This window comes from Bombus pascuorum, chromosome 14, assembly GCF_905332965.1.
Source record: "Bombus pascuorum chromosome 14, iyBomPasc1.1, whole genome shotgun sequence".
Taxonomy (NCBI): Eukaryota; Metazoa; Arthropoda; class Insecta; order Hymenoptera; family Apidae; genus Bombus; species Bombus pascuorum.
Window position 1 is genome coordinate 9943016 of NC_083501.1, and position 19130 is coordinate 9962145.

The following is a 19130-nucleotide window of genomic DNA, read 5'->3' on the forward strand; positions in this document are numbered from 1 at the left end:
TTTTACCATCTTCCATTTTACGATGAAGACGGTCAAACATTCAAAGAAGCGGTACATTCATTGTTGCGCGATCCATATGATTCACTCAGTCCGATATATCGTAGATAAGCGGAAAGATAACGATTATCACGGAAGGGCGTGGGTTGCTTACCTTTCTAACGAGACCATATCGTTTCTTACTCAGTTGCCATGAATATCAAAATGAACGACCAACTTTTCAAGCTAATTCTATTCTTCGCGACTTTCCAATCGCTGTCGTGTCTTCAACGTGAGTATCGCTAGTAAATGTCGCTCGATAAGAAACATAATTGTGTGTCTTCTTATTCTTTTCACTATATTTCTATTGTCACGTTCTTTAGTGGGCATACAGGAATATGGAAACGCAAAAGTCGGCGAGAGATGCGAGAGAGACCGCAATTGCATTCAACATGCATTTTGTCTTACACACATGACTTGTCAGTGCGATCAATATTACTCGCCTACTCCTGATAAATCGATGTGTATCGCTAGTGAGTATCACTTTGTAAAATCTCGTGTACTGACAACTCTGTATATGTTCAAAAATTTATTCGTCGATTTGGGTTAAATAATAGGTGCCGGATTGACATGCACGAATGATTCGGTATGTGCATCGATGACGAACGCTGTGTGTAGGCAAGGAATATGCGCATGTAAAGATTCGTATATTTTAGATATAAATAATTCTTCAAATTGTATCAATAGTAAGTAATAGATACGATTAGCAAAATTTTTACGAGCATCTTCGTGATCCGCATGGACCAATCTATATGTAAATGGATCACACGTTTCAGGGCCATTAGTAGTGGGTGATCTTTGTCAAAGGACCGATGAGTGTCAGGACACATTTGATCGTGCCATGTGCATCAATGGACGCTGCCAATGTATCACGTCTTATCATTTCGTCAATGCAACGGGGAAATGTATTCAGACACGATGTAAGAATCGATATCGTGCTTCATTTGATCACATAGCTTAGGTAGAAATGATTCGTGACTAAAGACAGCTTAATGAATTAATACACGTCTTTTTCAGTTTTATACAATTTATGTACAGAAGATTATGAATGTATAGACTCCCATAACAAACATGACCTTGAATGCAAAGACGGTCAATGTGTTTGCAAAAACGGACAAGAAACTTGTAGCAGAGGTTAATCAAAATTAATTACATGCCGCAATATAATTTGGTAAATTCATCTTTTTGACGAATCTTTTTTTTCAGGTGCTACGCTCACTTCTATTGGAATTTTTGTGGTACTTCTACCTTTTATATACTGACTGATTTAACAAATAGACGTCATTTTTCTAAACAAATCATATTATTATTTCCAACTATAATTCTCCAAATTAATAAATTATTTCATTATATGTTCTTCCTTTCAAATATTAGCAGTTATTTGTGAAGCTGCAAAACATGAGAGTAAAATGTTAGAATAATTCGTACGCACGTTAGGATTTATAACGCGTTCACGCGATCGATCGTGGCAAATACGATCAGCTATATATATGTGTCACAATAATACGACGTACAATTCAAATTTGTGTGCGGTTCATGCGACATAATTTATAATTCGATATATTATCTTTCCATTCATCTTCCGACATACGAGCATATTTGTATTTGCAAATTTGGTTATTTCAACGCACTATTAGTATATATCTTAATTCTCCCTCTACCATTTTATCAAATACCAAAATAATAGTAATATTACTAATACATTCTATTTCGATTATGAAACTATACTGATTTCTATTTCTGCATTTTCAAATTTATCAAAACCAAAAACATATATTTTCATACCAAAATACGTAGTTATACTTACCTACTAATTGACTAGTCAAATAACGTTAACATTAATACTTTCTTGAATTTTGGCGAACATAGTATTAGTAGATAGCTTTTAAAAATGATAATTTATATAATGTAGAATGCTAGATCTATTTTATATCAATTTCAAATTGAGATATATTACGAACTTGACACTCTCATATGCATTCACATTTAGAGTAGTACTAGCATCAAACGCTTGAAATGTACTATATGTGATATATAAATATCATTGAGGTTATGGAAAACAAAGTATAATTTACAATTTAATGTACGATAAAAGTTCTAAGTAAAAAACTTAAATAAATAATATTAAATGTGCTCATTGATATATTCTTAAAAGGTAAATTTTGCTTCATAAGGAATACTATTTACAAAACTACATGTATTATATAGAAAGTAAGGTTATGTCAGTTACTTAGCATTGTGTGTAATCCATTTAAATGGTTAATTCTGTTCGAAAAAAAATATCCATCGCAAAAATTCAACTACAATTATTTTTATAACTGAACGATATATGTTCAATGCAAAAATCTAATATTACAAATGCTTTAGGAGAGGGAGAGATATAATTATAGTATTAACTAAATCAATTATTCGCTAGCATGTCGTGGTTTACGAATACAATACGTACAACTATCAACATTTGGGTTCCACAAGTAATGCCTGTTAGATTTCGCTATCATGCAGACAAGATAGCTAGAGGTCCACTTGTGAGGCGTTATGGCTACGAAGATCCTATAGATATGAGAGGACTACTACCTCGCAATAGTGATAAGAAATTACCCATGCCAATATATAGACCAAAGGATGCTTGGACTGAAAGGAGAGCATTGTTTGGTCAAAATGATTATATAGATATTTTGGGTTCAGACAAAATTCATCCTACTAGAATCTTATATAATGTACCATCTTGGCTAAGAGGCGTAAGTGGAAACGAATATCAGGTTCTACTGAGAAAACAGAAAATGTTGAAGCGTGGTGTACTTCCAATAGCAAGACCAACTAAATGGAAAGAATTACAGAAAAGACTAAAACATTTATACATATATTTAAACAGAAAGACTAAAACTTACAGCTCACCACAGTAATGTATATCAAAGTCAGAAAATATAATTATATACTGCAGCAAGACTAATTCTGTTTTTATTTTCATAACATTAAAACTCTCGGATATAATAATGGTACACGTTGTAACAAAATATAAAACAACGTATTTATTTATTGACAAACAATTGTTAGTCGGATATATGATTTATTTTTAATTACGGAATAATGTAAAAACTCTTTCGCCTAAATTCTTTGCTATCATATACATCTATGATATTTTAGAAATGTGGATGAAAGAGGGAGATATTACTCGTTTATATATACAAAATTAAGCATAAAATGGTGACAGCCACGAAACAGACGTATTTCTGACGATAACTATCGACACTTGTAAGTACAGTTAGAAGAAAATTCTAAAAAAAATTAATACAGATCTCATAACCCTTATTTATATATGTACAGAGAAACTGCGAGTATTGTCCATTTTCTTAAAAAAGTAACAATAAGTCTTACAATTTCAAAAATCTATGATCATTCATTAAAAAGGTTGCAAATTGCATTTAATATAAGTTTCGCGATGGCTGTATGCCCGAATGTGTTATCGATATTAATATTTATATACGTTCTTTTTTTGTTTTTATGAACGGAAAAAGAAACATTATTCTTCATATATGCATAAAACATTTAATTGTTTTTTATTATAACCTTTTTGTATTAAAATTATAATACTGTTTAAGTAGTGGTTTCGGAGACTTCATACAGAACGTAAGATTTGCATTAGGCAAAACCATCGCGAACACAATGATGCGAAAAGTAATTTTTAATTTGTCTGATCTATGTACATAAACGTAATGGCAGTTACTTAAATTGTTGAAATATTTTAACCAGCATTTATCGCTGTAGCTATATACTTGAATAAGAGTAATAAATTTATAAATGATTCTGTAAGAATGATAGCAATGTAGTTTCATAATGTTTACTAGCATCCAAACTTCTGAGGCTATGTCTTTCATTGGGGTAAACTTGCAGTTGATATGGTTTCCCAGATTTTATAAGAGCATTGATCAATTGACTTGTATGGAAAAAGTGTACATTTTCGTCTATAAGACCATGAATGATCAATAATCTATTTTCTTCATCAGGGAACTTATCCACATACGTCAAAACAGAACCAGACGTATATCCATGAGGATTATCTTGTGGTAAATCCATGTAACGTTCGGTATATCCAGTATCATAAAAATTCCAAGAAGTAACTGGTGCACCGGCGATAGCTAACTGAAAATTGTAAGTTTCGGTTGTCGAATTTGCTTCTCTAAATATATATATATGTACAACTATGTGTATATGTATGCGTATGTGTATGTGTATATTCAAAATTTTCGAATCAAAGAAGATACCTTAAATATTTCTGGATATTGTATTAGGCCCATAAGACTTAAATATCCTCCATAAGACCAACCATGAATTGCTACGCGATTTAAATCAATGTAACCAGTAGTTTCCGCTAACCATTTTAGTACCTCGACTTGGTCGTTTAATTCAACGGATCCCATTCTGTGCTGCAAATGGCTTTCAAATACTAAACCTCTGTGATGTGAACCACGTGAGTCGATCAATACTACACAATAGCCTTGAGCAGCTAACATATGCATTCTTAAATGCCTCATTCCCTGAAATGTGCGAAGTTATTAAACAAATAAAATTTAATTTATTGCTTTATACTTATATCTTTAAAATGCTTACTTTGAACGTATTCGATACCAGTTGTACTTCAGGACCACCATACACGTTCAATATCGTGGGATATTTTACACCAATTTGAAAATTGTGTGGTTTAAAGATCATTGAATAAATAGTGTCATTAGATGATATTTTATAGGTATAAATTTCCGGAGAAAATAATTCGGATTCCAAGGCGGATGGTTCTAATAAATAACCCACAGGTGTTAGAGAAATACTTTCTACTGTCCAATCTGATTGTGATATTTTAAATACCTAAAAAACATTGATTGTCACAAAGATTCGCTTAATGTCTACTCTTACAAAAGAGTCGTACTTGACAAGTTGGTAACGTCTTGATGGAGCTGTAAACAGTCACTAGCATTGTGCACTCCTTATTAAAATATATATTATTATGACTATAACCCGGCCTGGTAAGCAGTCTCACTTCCAGCGGACGACGGAGAGATACAGCATAAACGTGCTGTTCTAGTGGACCCTCGCGTAAACCGCAAAAGTAAACGATAGAATTGATTTCGTCTACCCACAATTTTTTACCCAAAACTTCCCAATCTCCTTGGGTCAAAGCTATTTTTGAAGTAACTCGAGGTTGCAGAAAAATACTATCCATCTTATCTAATGGTTCTTCTACTTCGTTATTTAAACCTATAGAAAGAGAAATATAGAGAAAAATGTATTATTTCAATCTTAGTAGGTAATTAAGGTAGGTAAGATAATTAGTAGTAGGTAATTGCTACTTTACCTGCTATGCTAGATGTAATGAGATATAGGTGTCTAAAATCCGATTCTTCGCTGCCCCAAATAAGTTTTACTTCCGTTGGGTCGTCGGATGGTAGAAAATAAAGGAGATCATTAACATTAATCCAAATTGAACTTTGTTCAGAATATATTACTTGAACACTCGCAGATGATGGTGTAAAGTGGTTTTCTGAATTGTACACATTGGGTGGTGGTTCGCAAAAATTATCTATCGATAACAGAACTAATTCCAACCTTTGCTGCTTTCTGTCCAACAGCTGCACCCAAACACTACATTCGTACAATATTTAAGTTATATTCATAGAAGCGAACCGTGAAATACAAATTCAGAACGTTTCCGACTTACTATTGTGCATCAGGAGTCCATCCTACTCTTACCATGTATTCCATCCATGGAAACATAATATGCAATGGATACTGCAGTTCTAATATTTCAATATCAACAATTTGTAACGTTTCTGTTAATCGAAATTGCACCATCTTAAGATTACTCCTGGCATTAGGTGTACCAGCCCTGGGAAACCTGAATTCATCTATATCTTCGGAATTTGATGTTGATGGAAAACAAAATATTTTTACATCGCTTTCATCGATTTCTTCATATACTATTCTATAGGTACCATCGTTGGATTTCGGCTGCCACCAATAGCCGATATATCTAAATAAAAGTATCATATTATAAAAAATATCTGCATAAAGCAAACATTATACTACAACCTGCATTATGCCACCAACCTAGTAAATTCTTCTTGCATTACGTAAGAAGGAGTTCCTGCAGTGAGAGGGTCATTTGCTAAACTTCTGCTACCTTTTCTTGCATGAGTTAATCTTACAGAAGAACCTGTGATACTATGGGACAGGTACAGGTCACCTGAGCACGTATGAGCAATTAATGCATTATTCCATGGACAAATTTGTGGACATAGTTTTGCACCTGATGTTGACATACGAATTTCAGATGGAAAAAGAGGTCCAGCCTAATGTATAAATACGTTTAATGTCTTATTATCCTAATTATACATAAAAATGGAAAGCTCTAAAGAAAAATACCATGAATCCTGTGTCTATACATTGATAAAGGCTGCTTGCAGCTGGAAAAACTAATTTTCCACTGTCTAGATGAATCTCATAACTAGTAATACCCCATGTAGCTAATCTTTTCCTTTCCCATAGTAACTGTTCTTCTTTCGATAGCCTTTTGGTACTTGAAACACTGCAAATAAATTTTCATATAGTCATATAATTAGATTTAAAAAAGAAATACCTTGTTTCATTTCAATAAAAGAGATTGCATTACGTTTGAAAATTTGCTTCTATAATGGGTTGCCAATGAAGGCGATAACCATTTGCATGATCTGAATGTGCAATGTCCACAAATAGTAACGTAGTTTCCCATCCATTGCTTGGACTACTAAGAAAATATATCCTTGTTCTAAAAAGAAGATACACACAATTTAGAAAATATACACTACAAAAATAAAGAACTTTAATAATGTAAGGGTTATGTTACTATTTTAGAAGCATCTCTTACCGCCCGTCTGGTAAAGATCGAAACGTTATAGATCCAGGCACAGAGCCTACCGATACACCGGACAATTTCCTACGTAAATCACTGACGACACTTCTCAATTCCGACCAACTTCTTTGCGTTACATCGATGTCAGTTAGAATCCGGTCGCCCCCTTCGTTGCAAGTCTCCATATTTTCTCCGTTCTTACCACCGTTTCTGATGTCATTCATCAAGAAGACAGTACTTTGAAAATATCATATCAAAGAATTTTTCAAAAACGGTACCGCATCGTCGTAAGTACTAGAAAATCTGCGACAACCGCGGATGCAGCTTATTCTTAGGTTATGTCCGTGGATGGTTCTCACTTTCACCTACTCCCCAAACACGGCCTCTCCCTCCCCCTTCTCTCGACAAGCACCAAGACATTAATTTTGCGAAATCGTCAGCACAAGTTTCGATCTGTTTTAGTAAATACGAGTGCCAAAAATTCTCAGTCACCTATAACTAATTCGCAACTAGTTATAGGTGACAATCCTATCTATTGGCAGTCGTCAGGAGTAGACACCCGTTGGCACGGAAAAACGACACGTGAAGTCTTATATACTGTATCATAAACACGGGGAAGGTAACGGATCTTCTCTCTTTGTTGTCTCTTTTTCGACAAGACAGTGCTCGTTTTATCTTAACAGAAAGTAATGGTAAAAATAATTAAACAAACATAGTTTGCTTTGATCTTTTCGTTAATTTTTCTTTCCTCATTAATCTGCTTCGCCTTCAGGTAGCGTTCTCCTTCCTTCACTCCTAATCGCGACTGACATTCAATGCACAACTCGCGGATTCTTCAACGTCAGTGATTCTCAATGATAACTTTCAAAAACAGTTATTTACTCGTTAAAATTTAAATATCACTTCATTTATTTGTATTATTATATAAGAATATCGAACCTCACCGCACGCTTTCTGTCACTGTTTCTCACACAAGTGCTATTATTAGAAATATAGAAAGATTTCAGTGAAATAACATCGTTAAGAACATTATTACGAATATTACTTCATATAAAACGTTAAGCAGGATTAAGAAAAGAAAACATTTAACGCTGTATTATTTTTCCAGTTTGCCTCTGACTCCCTTCGTTTCTCGAGACTTGAATTACGGTTCTAAAGATCACGTACGTTCTGATATTAAATATTCAATGTTCACCTCCTCCGATCCTCCAGTTCTTTTTTTTTTTTCTTTAGTTTTTATACCTACTGGAATAGCTTTTTTTTATTATTATTATGTTTTCTCATCGAAAGATCGAACCTTCGCAAATGTTTCATCATGCTTTTCAAAATGTTTGCTTAACAAACATATTGATTGGTTTGTCCTATGCAGCAATAACTCATGTTCCAAACACGATCACAACAGAAAATCGTTCAAAAGTTACGATAACAAATGAAAAACAAACAATCCTTAACGACACACATTCGTATAACGTCAAAACTGTCATGATCTCCCTTTTTATTGAAACTTTCAAAACAGGTTATTAACGATACTTAAAGCAATCTATTACCAGTTTCTTATCGTATTTATTAGACGTAATGTCATTTAGTTTTGGTTGATTGCAGAAATGAAAGGATGATAGGTCGCTTGAGAGTTCCGCTGTGTTTCCTAATGCGCCGCCCATACAGCGAGCCTGTAGTAAAGTTTGATTTATTCACTTCCGAAAAAATCAAGAAAAATTGGTCGGTAAGACTATTAATTGGCTTCACATAATCATTACGAATACGATTATAATATTATACTTAAAGTAATTATATGATAAATGAATTAACGGCAGATATATTTAAGCTACTTGATTCTAATAAACGTTGAATTGGAACTGACTGGTTTTACCTAACACGTACGGGAATTCATGGTACGAATAATTAAGTGTGAAGATGAACGTTAATGTCTCTTAATTTATATTCTTTTTAAGTTTTTTTATTTGCAATTAAAAGTTTCTCTTCCAAACTTATAAAGTGTTATACTGTATAGAGTGTTCATCGATCACTTATTTGAAAAACAAGGATTCTTTATGAAATCGTATACATAATGATTATAATTATTTTTTGATAATTAGCAACAGTGAGATATTTTCATAATAATTTGTTGCTCCTATATACGAATATTTAATCGTACAAAAAGAAAATATGAAATCCAGGTCTTATCACACATATTGCGTTTATTTTATTAGTCTATATATGTATATCCTTGTTGTCACTATTTCCAGAAATACTTTTGCACGTTCGTATCGTATTGCAAACTGATAAATAGAGGGTCGCTTGCTTCTTTTTATTTGCTTCAATTTCGAGAAAGTCGAACGGATGCGGTATACTTCGATCGAGTTCCTCTTCGGTTTCCCCACATACATATACATGTATATGTATACAAATATACATTCTTAACCTCCATTTCGTGCGTCGATACAACATTTCTTTCATTTTGCACGCTCACACGAAATACATACTTGGCTTACGAGCGAACCCCTAAAAGCTCGCGTAAATATCGAATGCATCGATTCGGTATTAAACAACGGGTCGTTGAGTAATAATCTAAAATTTTCATAGATGGTCGACGTTTATGAGTTTGGCTTCCACAGCTGGTTATTTTCGTAACATAATTGCTGTGTCAGTTTAATTCGGTGTTTCTCCTATGTGGAAGTATACCGAACTGTATTGAGACAACATTGAGCGTGTATTTATAAATTTTATAATGTTGACGTTACTAAAGAAATTTAACAGAACTAAGTATAACAAAATGAATTATTAATACTGAAAAGCACGTGGAAATAATTAGAACTCGTGCAGAGTATAGACGACGCAAGACAACGGACAAACAGAAGATTCACAAGTCGAAGGAACTGAAGTAATGTACAAAATTAACAAAATTAGCCGAAACATAATCGATACCGTTAACACAAAATCATTGCATGAAAAACAAGAGTATACTTAGACTCTCGGTATATTTTCTACAGTTAATTTGTATACCTACATCGACGCCCACGATCACAATTTTTTCTGTATCGTGATCTTACGTCAGAAGATGAGATTTGCAGGTTCTCCTATTCTTCATTTGTGACACCTTATCGTTAGACATACATTTGTGACGAAGCACGATTTAAAAAAATCTTTATCAATGACCCGATCGAGCTATTTACTAAAAGAAAACTTAATCCGATGACGGCCTAAACATAACGACCTTCGATTTTTAATTAAGGGAACGCAAGTGTTAATCGAGGTAAAAGCGCAATTCGGACCACGAGATACGAGGCGACGTGTATCAGCCTGTTTATTTTTAAAAGATCGGTAGCGATGGCGGCACTAAACCAAAGATACGAGGTTGGTTCCTTTTTGCTCTTTTTCTTGCCAGCTATAAAAATTTCTGCAGGGTCAGATGTCGCCTGTATCTCAGAGATGGTCGGCGTATAGAGGTAATTCCGCGCACTTCTTTTCCCCCCCTTTTTTCCATTCGTAGCCATCCTATCAACTCTTCTCGTACATTCATCGTCGTTCTTTCTCTAAATTATCGGCTGGAGACTCGGAAAAAGTTTGGTTGCTCGCAACGTTTCTTAGCACGCGGTTCCACGTATTGCCAGAACAGAGGAAAAGTAACGGAGAGAGAGAACAGAGCAGCCGACCAAGCAACCTAAGGGCATCAAAGATTTAAGCTCCACATCTCTTTACCCCGTCACTCGTCTTTTGCGCTCGTACTCGTGTAGAGTGTCTCTTGCCTATCCTCCTCTTCACCCGCTCCCTGTCTCGACTCTACCGAACGAGTGAACTATTTATCAGCAGTCTGAAACAAGTTACTGCGAATGTGTATTTCGGTGGAGTAGCAGGGACACGTCTAGGTCTCATGCCCCTCTGTAAATGTTTGAAAAATTCCGAACAACCTAGCCAAGTTAGGAAGAAACAATTTCGTAATCGTAGAATGTTAAAAAACGATATTAACGCGGATATCAGTTTTATTCGAGTTTCGTCATATTTAGCGAAACATCGTTGATAGCAGAAATATCGCATCACGCGATCTTTTTGTATATCTTTTTGCATCCGAGGTTGAATAACGATTCGAATTAAGCTACGTCTTCTTACAAACTTCGAAGTTTGTCCAACTCGTTACCCGTTACGAAGTTACTTGTTAAGCTAAGTATGTGAATAGAATATTTCCTAGTCTGAAAGTGACAAAGAAGATAAACGTTCACGTAGAACGTGGTTCGATCGTTCAGGAATCACGATAAAATGGAATCTGCGACCGATGTTCTAGATCCGGTAACAAACGAACAATAAATCGCGAAGAGTGACTGTGCAAGGAAAGGGGTAGGAGGCTGGCTAACCACCCTTATGAATTGCTCCACTTCCCCCTTAAGCTAATATCGTTCCGCAAACGGAGACTACTTACGGCCACTGATCCGTTTAAGTAATGCAATTTTATGCCTAGCTAAAGTACCGATAAACCGGGACAAAAATAGCGACATCGATCGATCGATCGGTGATATCATCGTTACTATTATCTCAACGCGGATGAATCGTTTGCTAACGCAGTTTTCGTTGCAAATATTCGTTTCCTTTCCAAAGTGTACGATGTTGAGAGGCAAGTTTCGTTGCGGGAAGCGCGTTACCGTAATAAAAATTTCACTTACCTTTATCGCTATAATTCAGTCAGTTACGACATCGAAACACAGTTTCCTCGGTAGTCGTGGTGGTAGCGATAGTTGCCCATATTTTCGGACGGAAGATAAATAAATAAAAAATCATTACCCACGCGATCGTAGGGGTCGCGTGACCGGGTTTCGTGACGCAGCTACTCCTCCCCTAACTGACGAACGAGAACAAAGAACAAAAGGTAAGGCTACCAACTAAGAGCTACTCCGCCTTTCTACTCTCTTTATCTTCTTTTTTTTCTTTTTAAAGAGATGGCTCTTTTACAGGTTTTTTCGTTTGCTCGCTAATCTAGCTATGCCTTTATTCGTACTTTCTGTTGCGCCGTACGCGAGATATCGATTATGGTACGTGTCAATTACGCGAAATAACATGTTTCGTCCGTATAATAGATCCATTTTTTACTCGGCTGCTGGGTTAAAGGAGAGAAGAAAAGGAATGGGAATGGGAGAAGACACGATACATCGATGATAGGCTAGGAAGGACGGCACATCGCAAGCGTGGCACGAGGGATGCGTATAAATGTCCTTTGCTCCCTCGATTCGCATCCGTGGGGTGAAAATATGCCCGGTTGTCTCCTCATATCGCTCCGTTCCGTGTTGTTGCGATATCAATCGATGGAATAGGATATAAAAGGGGAAGGATATAAAACGCGCGAGACGAACTTATGTTATCGAATAACGATGGGCATCGTTTTCCCACAGGGTACGCCTCGGGACTACTGATTCCGTGTGCAGCTGCTGTCGATTACTAGCTTTCTTTAAACCATTCCAAAAAAATAGAATTTATAGAAGAACCTGTAAGAGCTAAAAGCTTTTCTGCGTTGTATTTAAATATGGATAGGAAATATTATTTAATCGTTGCGCTCCAAGTTATTTTCAGAAATGATTTTAACGTTAACAGATGAAAAAGAGAGTTCGATAGAATTTATTCGACGAAATGCACCATTTTCGATGCAAAGCGAAACAAGATTTTACTCGTAACTTTTTAAATAACGAGATACTGATATTATTCTCGGAATGTCTCACGGAAAATCGTAATAAAGAGGTAAAAGTCAGTCTGAGATGTAAATCACCTAAAGCAGGAAAGTTGAGCTAATTTTGGTAAAAAAAAAAAAAAAAAAAATAAAAGAGAGAGAAATGATCAAAGTAGCGAAAATGGGAGGTACTTCAATTGGACAAATGAATTTCCCGCGGAAAGTGTATCGATCAAGCACCGCGGGATATTTCCTAATATCTCTGGAGGTAGGATCAACGACAAGGGCACGGAGAAATTTCCGGGCAGGCTTTTCCCAGAGCGGTCGCAATTTAGCCGACAGGGGCGTACATAACGCGTACTCTTGGGGGTCCAAATATCGATTTCCTTTCTTCCCGGTTTCCTCCGCTTCCTTTGGACCTTCGATAAACCAACGACGTGCTCGGAAACCTCTTGTCATGTCATTTGTTATTTCTACTTTTTTTTCTTTTTTCTCTTAAAAAGTATCGTCGAATAATTTTACTTATTAATATGTACTTAATCGATGGAAATGTAGTATTTAAACATATAGTTGTACATTGGTTAAATTCCATTGTATATACAATTAGAGTGATAATAGCGATAATTATGGTAATAATAATAATAATAATCATAATAATAATAATGGCGATGATATTATAATGTAGCAATATATGTAATAACAATGGTAGTGGCAGAAATAAATATAATAAATATACAAATAAGTTTTACGCTTCAGAAATGAATAGTTGATAACGTTTTATTTCACTCTGTTGCTCGTTTCCAATTGTGTGTTCCTTCCATGGGAAATGGACAGGTCTTCCGCGTAGTCTGATCTGCCCTTCCGCTTCCCCGTCCCATCTTCTTCGTTTTTTCCGTCCTCCTCTTCTTCTCAAAAAGGCGTGTTGTCCTACGGAAGTCGGCCAGTCCCTCTCTTTAATTCTTAATTCTCAAAATCCTACACTAGTCGCGATTTATCACGAGCTTCTGTAGATTCCAATGTGACTAGAAACGACTAGAATCGAAAATCTGTTGGTTCGAACGACCCAACGATATCGACGAGAATGCGTCTCATTATTCGTTGTTCTTATGTAAATTAGACAAATGTATAAATAATCACAAAACATCATCCCTCGTGTAAAGTTCGCACAAAGTTTTTACGTACCGCGTTTTCCTTTAGCATTCTTTTCATTAGCAATCTACTTCCATAGATAGCATTCTTTTTACATATACATATATATGTACATATATATGTATATATATATGTATGATAATACAGTGACGGTATGTACAGATTTTGTACTCGTTTGACATACAAAAGCGCTTATATCCCTAGAGTCTCTACAGTCGTGCCTTTGTCGAACAAAACGATATTGGATAACGATACAAACGGTCGCGAGTTGTACGCATCGCTCGATACAATCTTTAATCATTGACGATTCTTTTACGCTTATTCCGCATCGATTCCTTTACACTGTATCTTTTAACGTAGCTTCAGGTAATTCTATGACTCGCTAATGCTACAACATCGTAACAAAATAAGTCTTGCGACGTTTGGTCGAGAAAAATGGATCGCAAGGTTCTCGTATGAAAAAGAGACCGCCGCATCGTTCTTTCGATCGAATATATTCGCAGGATAGTATCTCTTTCCCTGAATCTTCCGTTTTCGTGGCACGAAAGACCAATTTAGATAGAGGCCCTTTATTTTCCTTGTGTATCCTCGCGCGTCGCTTTCACCTTCCGTTTCTCTTCGCCTGCAAAATGTCGATTTTCGTTCGTTGCTAGGAGAATTGCGAGCCGCCAGCCCGACAACGTATTACAATTACAAAATTCACCAAAGCGGTTTCGTTATCACATATAATATATGAACGAGTATCGTTTTGGAATGTCTGGTTTTTTCGGGACGAAAGCATTGCGTGTTAATTCGTCGTATTCCTAAATTGACTCGTCGAACGGATATCGGTAGAAAACTTTGTTCAACAGCCTCGTACGCGTTCCGAATTAACGCGTGCACTCGCCCTCGTCCCGGAAACGTTGTAAACTGTCATAAATGCAATATCAAAGCGATGCATACTTCAATTATAGTTCGAAATGGTTTGCTCCTCGTCAACTTTGTACCATCGGCGGAACAAAATCTTTTTTACTAATCGAATTAGGCCAGCCCTCGTTCGAATTAAGCCGCGTCGTTGCTGAACTTTGGGCTACCGAGGGAAATTGAGCGCATCCTCGAGTTCGATCTCGCTCGTCGAAGCAGCGAGCAAGCATTCGACCTTTCTTCACGGGTAAGATTCAAGGTACACGCGTTTCTTTGGTCGCGAAAAATCCACAAGGAAGATCCACTCAGCTTCCATTAGCATATCGCATGCTAACTCGTGTTTTCGTTGATGAACGCCACGCGATACGCTCGTTCTTGGAAATTCGTTGCAGAAATAGGATTGAACGCCTTTGCGGCGTTTCTCTTTCTTTCTCTTTTTTTTCTTTATTCCTACGGGTTTATCATCGTCCAGATTTTCGACGAAAATACCTAGTTTCTCTACCTAGATTCTAAACATTATCCATTACGTCAGCTGCAACTATGTCTAAAAGTGTGTAAATTGTTTCAAGTTTTAAAGGGTGCTACTTTTCTACGATGCTGCAAGAAAATTGATCGTTCAAGGGTTGATCGTGGAAAGTAAAACGAGTATGTTTCTCATCCTTCGTATGTTCATGGAGCGATTTTCGCGGTTACAGATAGATTATTATTACGAAATATCATTTTTCTTAGGCACGTTCGAGAAGAAAAGGAACTTTGAATTTTCATTTGGATTTCGACGATAGCTCCATGCACACGGGTGCTGTCTCTCAAGATCTTTTCTAAACCGGGCCAATATATAGATAAGAAAAGTTCTTCTAATCGATAACAAAGAATCGAACGCGTCGAGTTTTATTCGATCAGCGACGTGCACCTATTCGGTTACGATGAAACATTTACGGAACGTTGGGTCGATTTTATTTAATCAATGATGAGTATACTATGTAATTGGTAAACGAGGTCTCCCCGTCCGTTCGTTCGATGATCGAATAAAATAGACGATTACTCTAAGTTGAGTGTTTGCTTTTTTACAATAAAAAGTCTCACTACTCTTGCACCAATCATCAAACAAGCCACGTAAAAAAGCCTCTTCCTGTCGTCGGCCCGAGTAAAATCTAGTTTCCTCTATAATTGAACAAAGTAACAAACTACTCGTTTATATTTAAGAAACGTCGACACAGAAACAAGGAGGGTAAGACAAATATTTGTAGAACCACATCATCCTACGCTTTCATTCAAACAATGATTGTTAAGGTTATATCACACACTCGTCGATATAGACTGTACTTAGCCTTTCCAGTTGAGTCGAATGATATTTCGCTACACAGAGATATTTTCGAATTCGGCACGTCCGGCGAATAAACGTTTTTCTTCTCTCGCTAACTCTATTTTACACAAAATGATATCAGGGGGATAAAATTCACTGCCATTGAAATCCGTGTAAAAATAATCCCCCTTTATTGTCACTCACCTTCAGTTGCTTAAAATTCCCACGTTGCTCGAATCGGAAACAACCGTTCCAGAGTATCATCCGTTCTTTCACTAGATACTGTTTCATTACCAGCGGCCATTATATCTATTTATTTGATTATACTACTGTTTACCCCTATACGAATCGAAAGTCAATTTACACGCAGTTCTCATGCTCTGTTTAATTACGGTTCAGGTTGCGATCGTATCGTTCGGAAGAACTTCGACCAAGGAACGGGAAGAAACCATAATTCCTACGAATGTGCGCTACTGGCCGTTCGTTCGTTTGCCACGTTAAAAATTAAGGAAATTCAACAAGTGGAAATATTCTTTTCTTTGTTCTTTTTCCTCCTTTTCTTTCGAAGCGGTAAAAAGAAAGAAAAAACTCGAAAGAGACAGGGTATGCGTTGGATTTCAGAAACAATAACGTATGAAAATACGGCCAGCGGCGCAAATAAGGGACCAATTAACTACTACAAAGAGATACTAATATTTATAATACGTGTGTATATATATATATATATAATATGTACACTCGCGGGCGCGTGATGCATCGAGATACCAATAACCGCGTAATAATCGTGACGCTTCATTTACGCTACCGTATAATAGCATATTTATGTATTACGAGTGAAGTACGATTTGACAGAGTAGAGGAACGTGGAATACGACGGATACCGATCGATCGAGTTCCTACGCAAGCTTGTGTCTTTTCGTGTTACCTCGTTTGACCGTTATATGAGCTTACCGCGAGTTTAAAGGAAACTGAAAATTACAAAAATTGGAAATAAGCAGCGTCAGTCAAGTGTAATAACGTACACATACTAAAGAAACAAAGGATTCAAAAATGTTCGAACTACACTTCGATTCGACGTGGTTCCAAGAAAGTTGGTCGCGCGATAATTGATATTGCTGCGTGCAAATTTCTGATCAGTTGGAAATTGAAAGTTTCGTCTCATCATTACCAAAGGAATCGATATTATCGCGTTGACTCGTCATCCCATCGATTAAAAACGACTCGATTAATTAAACTTTGGCCGATAGTCTGTGCGCCAAGGGTCTGATCTCATTCTAGTCGATCGAATATTTCGGAGAGTCGATGGAAAGGGGTAAAATATCATTAAGCGGTATTAGCATGGAATAAGAGTGTTTTTAATGTTTTCAACAACAACAGGTACAGTAACCAGTTTACCTGCAGTAAATACGTTGATAATTATTCCTTCGATATCCCTTTTTCATTCACGTTCTTCTTTCGCTCGATCATCTTTCTCTCCCTCGCATTCGATAAACATACGCGAATACGCGCGCACACGCACACACACGCACAGAGTTTTTCCGCTACTTCGCTGTTGCTATGTCTCGCGTTCGACTACTACTTAATTAAACCTCACTTATTACTGTCTTTTTGTTCCTTACCCATTTAAATCGGGTAAGTAAATTACACGAGTTGACTACACATTGTGTTTTACTATTCGGCTGTCTAGCTAGCTGACACTATACTAATTGCGTTGTGGAGTTAGGTTGATCTACTGGCTACGATTTCATGAACTTTCCAATAAAAGCGCTATTCATCCTATCGTACGCGATCGTTTCTACAGTGAGAGATCTATCGCGTGTTCTATACGATCCTGGCGATTTCTCTGTAAAAATCATACACAGTTGTTGCATCGAAAGTCACGGTAGTCGCGTAAGGACAAGCAAGCAAGCGCCCTAACGACAAACGAAACAGCTTGGCAAGCTAACGAATACGGAGGTCGTTATTGGAAAGTCAGTAAGATCGTTGCCCGCGGGAATGCTGCTTACGAGGTGAATGCTGCTTACGCTGTGTCGAAGCTTCGTCCTCGGAACACGGAAAGTACAGAAGAAACATCAATTCCAATTGTATACGATAACAATCTTTGCTGCGAACAGTAAATTACGTAACTCTCGAGTCAATTGAAAGGAATAGAAGCGTTCGGTGCGCAACTCACGCGGCCAAATAACACTAATGTGATGTCAATGAAAATAAGAATGCTAATAGCGACGATTATAAACTAATGGCACGTTCGACGAAAGAATATATTCGATGCTACTTGACGCATGGTGATGACGATGACGATGGTGGTGATGGTGATGATGATAATAATGATGATGATGATGATGATGATGATGGTGGTGAAGACGACGACGACATGTGATGGTGATGATGGTGGTAATACTTGTGTATGACTAACCATAATATCGATATTAAAATCACCTGTAACTGTCACGCGAGATATGTCGCTACACGCGTGGCTACATGCTAAATGGGAGGAAAAAGTCCCGTGTTCGGGGAGCCTGGTCGGCCGGGATAAACGTCCTGGAAGAACGTCTCTTTTCACTTGGTTGTAGATCTCGATCGACGAGGGCTCGCGTAAACGGGACTCCATCTTTCCCGGTCTGTCGTAACTAGTCGACCCGGTTTAACGTTTATCCCGGTTTGTACTTTTTCAACACCCTCGAGACTGCAAAGTGTCCTCGTCCCATAATTGTCACGTATCGTTGAACGAACGAACGCTCGAGCGACCGCTCGAATCGGCGAGATCGAGGTCCTTTCGTCGTCCTCTTCGCTATGTTTCCTAATTCTATTTTCGTCTTTGAGTCTCGGTTCGCATATACCGCTTGCTACCTCGGATCGTCGATTCGAGTGGGACGTGCTCTCCAACTTTTCGTCGTTTTTACAATACACAGGTTAACTCTACGGGTCTGAGCGTCTCATGAAAACGATTCGTATGAAATGTACTCGCAAAACGTACAGAAAGCTTGATCGTACGGGCTGAAATGCGATCGCATAAATTCAAGCCGGTTGCATATACCATTGAAAGCTCATCTCTGAGTCTTTTAGCTGATTTCAGTTTACCTCTGTCGATGTACGCGTTGTTGAGGGAGTAAGAAAATTGAAACAATCTGTGTGCCGCGGTAACGAAGGGGGAGTACGAGAATCTGATAAATACGCGTATCGAACGATTGGGAGCTCGATCGAACTAA

The 19130-nt window shown here is 37.1% G+C and overlaps 5 protein-coding genes across 5 annotated transcripts in view; 3 read left to right on the forward strand and 2 right to left on the reverse strand.

The window, feature by feature from the left end:
- LOC132913961 (gamma-aminobutyric acid type B receptor subunit 2) overlaps window positions 1-19130 on the reverse strand; it is a 124911-nt gene that overhangs the window by 103571 nt on the left and 2210 nt on the right. The window lies entirely within an intron of this gene.
- LOC132913976 (tenascin-like) lies at window positions 39-1334 on the forward strand. The gene is made up of 6 exons (XM_060972687.1): window positions 39-268; window positions 360-509; window positions 594-722; window positions 813-956; window positions 1054-1170; window positions 1243-1334. Exons 1-6 carry the CDS (start codon window positions 190-192, stop codon window positions 1296-1298), a joined length of 675 nt encoding a protein of 224 aa, XP_060828670.1. The 5' UTR covers window positions 39-189; the 3' UTR covers window positions 1299-1334.
- Window positions 2068-2986, forward strand: LOC132913979 (large ribosomal subunit protein mL51). Its single transcript, XM_060972691.1, has 2 exons — window positions 2068-2191; window positions 2453-2986. The coding sequence occupies exon 2, from the start codon at window positions 2454-2456 to the stop codon at window positions 2937-2939; it is 486 nt and encodes a 161-aa protein (XP_060828674.1). The 5' UTR covers window positions 2068-2191; window position 2453; the 3' UTR covers window positions 2940-2986.
- On the reverse strand, window positions 3051-8153 carry LOC132913963 (dipeptidyl peptidase 9). The gene is made up of 10 exons (XM_060972658.1): window positions 6932-8153; window positions 6698-6832; window positions 6451-6613; window positions 6136-6377; window positions 5747-6058; window positions 5384-5670; window positions 4958-5286; window positions 4645-4896; window positions 4299-4571; window positions 3051-4176 (listed from the first exon to the last, which is right to left on the reverse strand). The coding sequence occupies exons 1-10, from the start codon at window positions 7138-7140 to the stop codon at window positions 3829-3831; spliced, it is 2550 nt and encodes an 849-aa protein (XP_060828641.1). The 5' UTR covers window positions 7141-8153; the 3' UTR covers window positions 3051-3828.
- Window positions 8191-19130, forward strand: part of LOC132913978 (uncharacterized) — a 52553-nt gene continuing 41613 nt past the window's right edge. Inside the window, exon 1 of the mRNA XM_060972690.1 lies at window positions 8191-8639. Coding sequence (XP_060828673.1) covers window positions 8529-8639 — 111 coding nt within the window. The 5' untranslated portion in view covers window positions 8191-8528. The remainder of the gene's footprint in view (window positions 8640-19130) is intronic.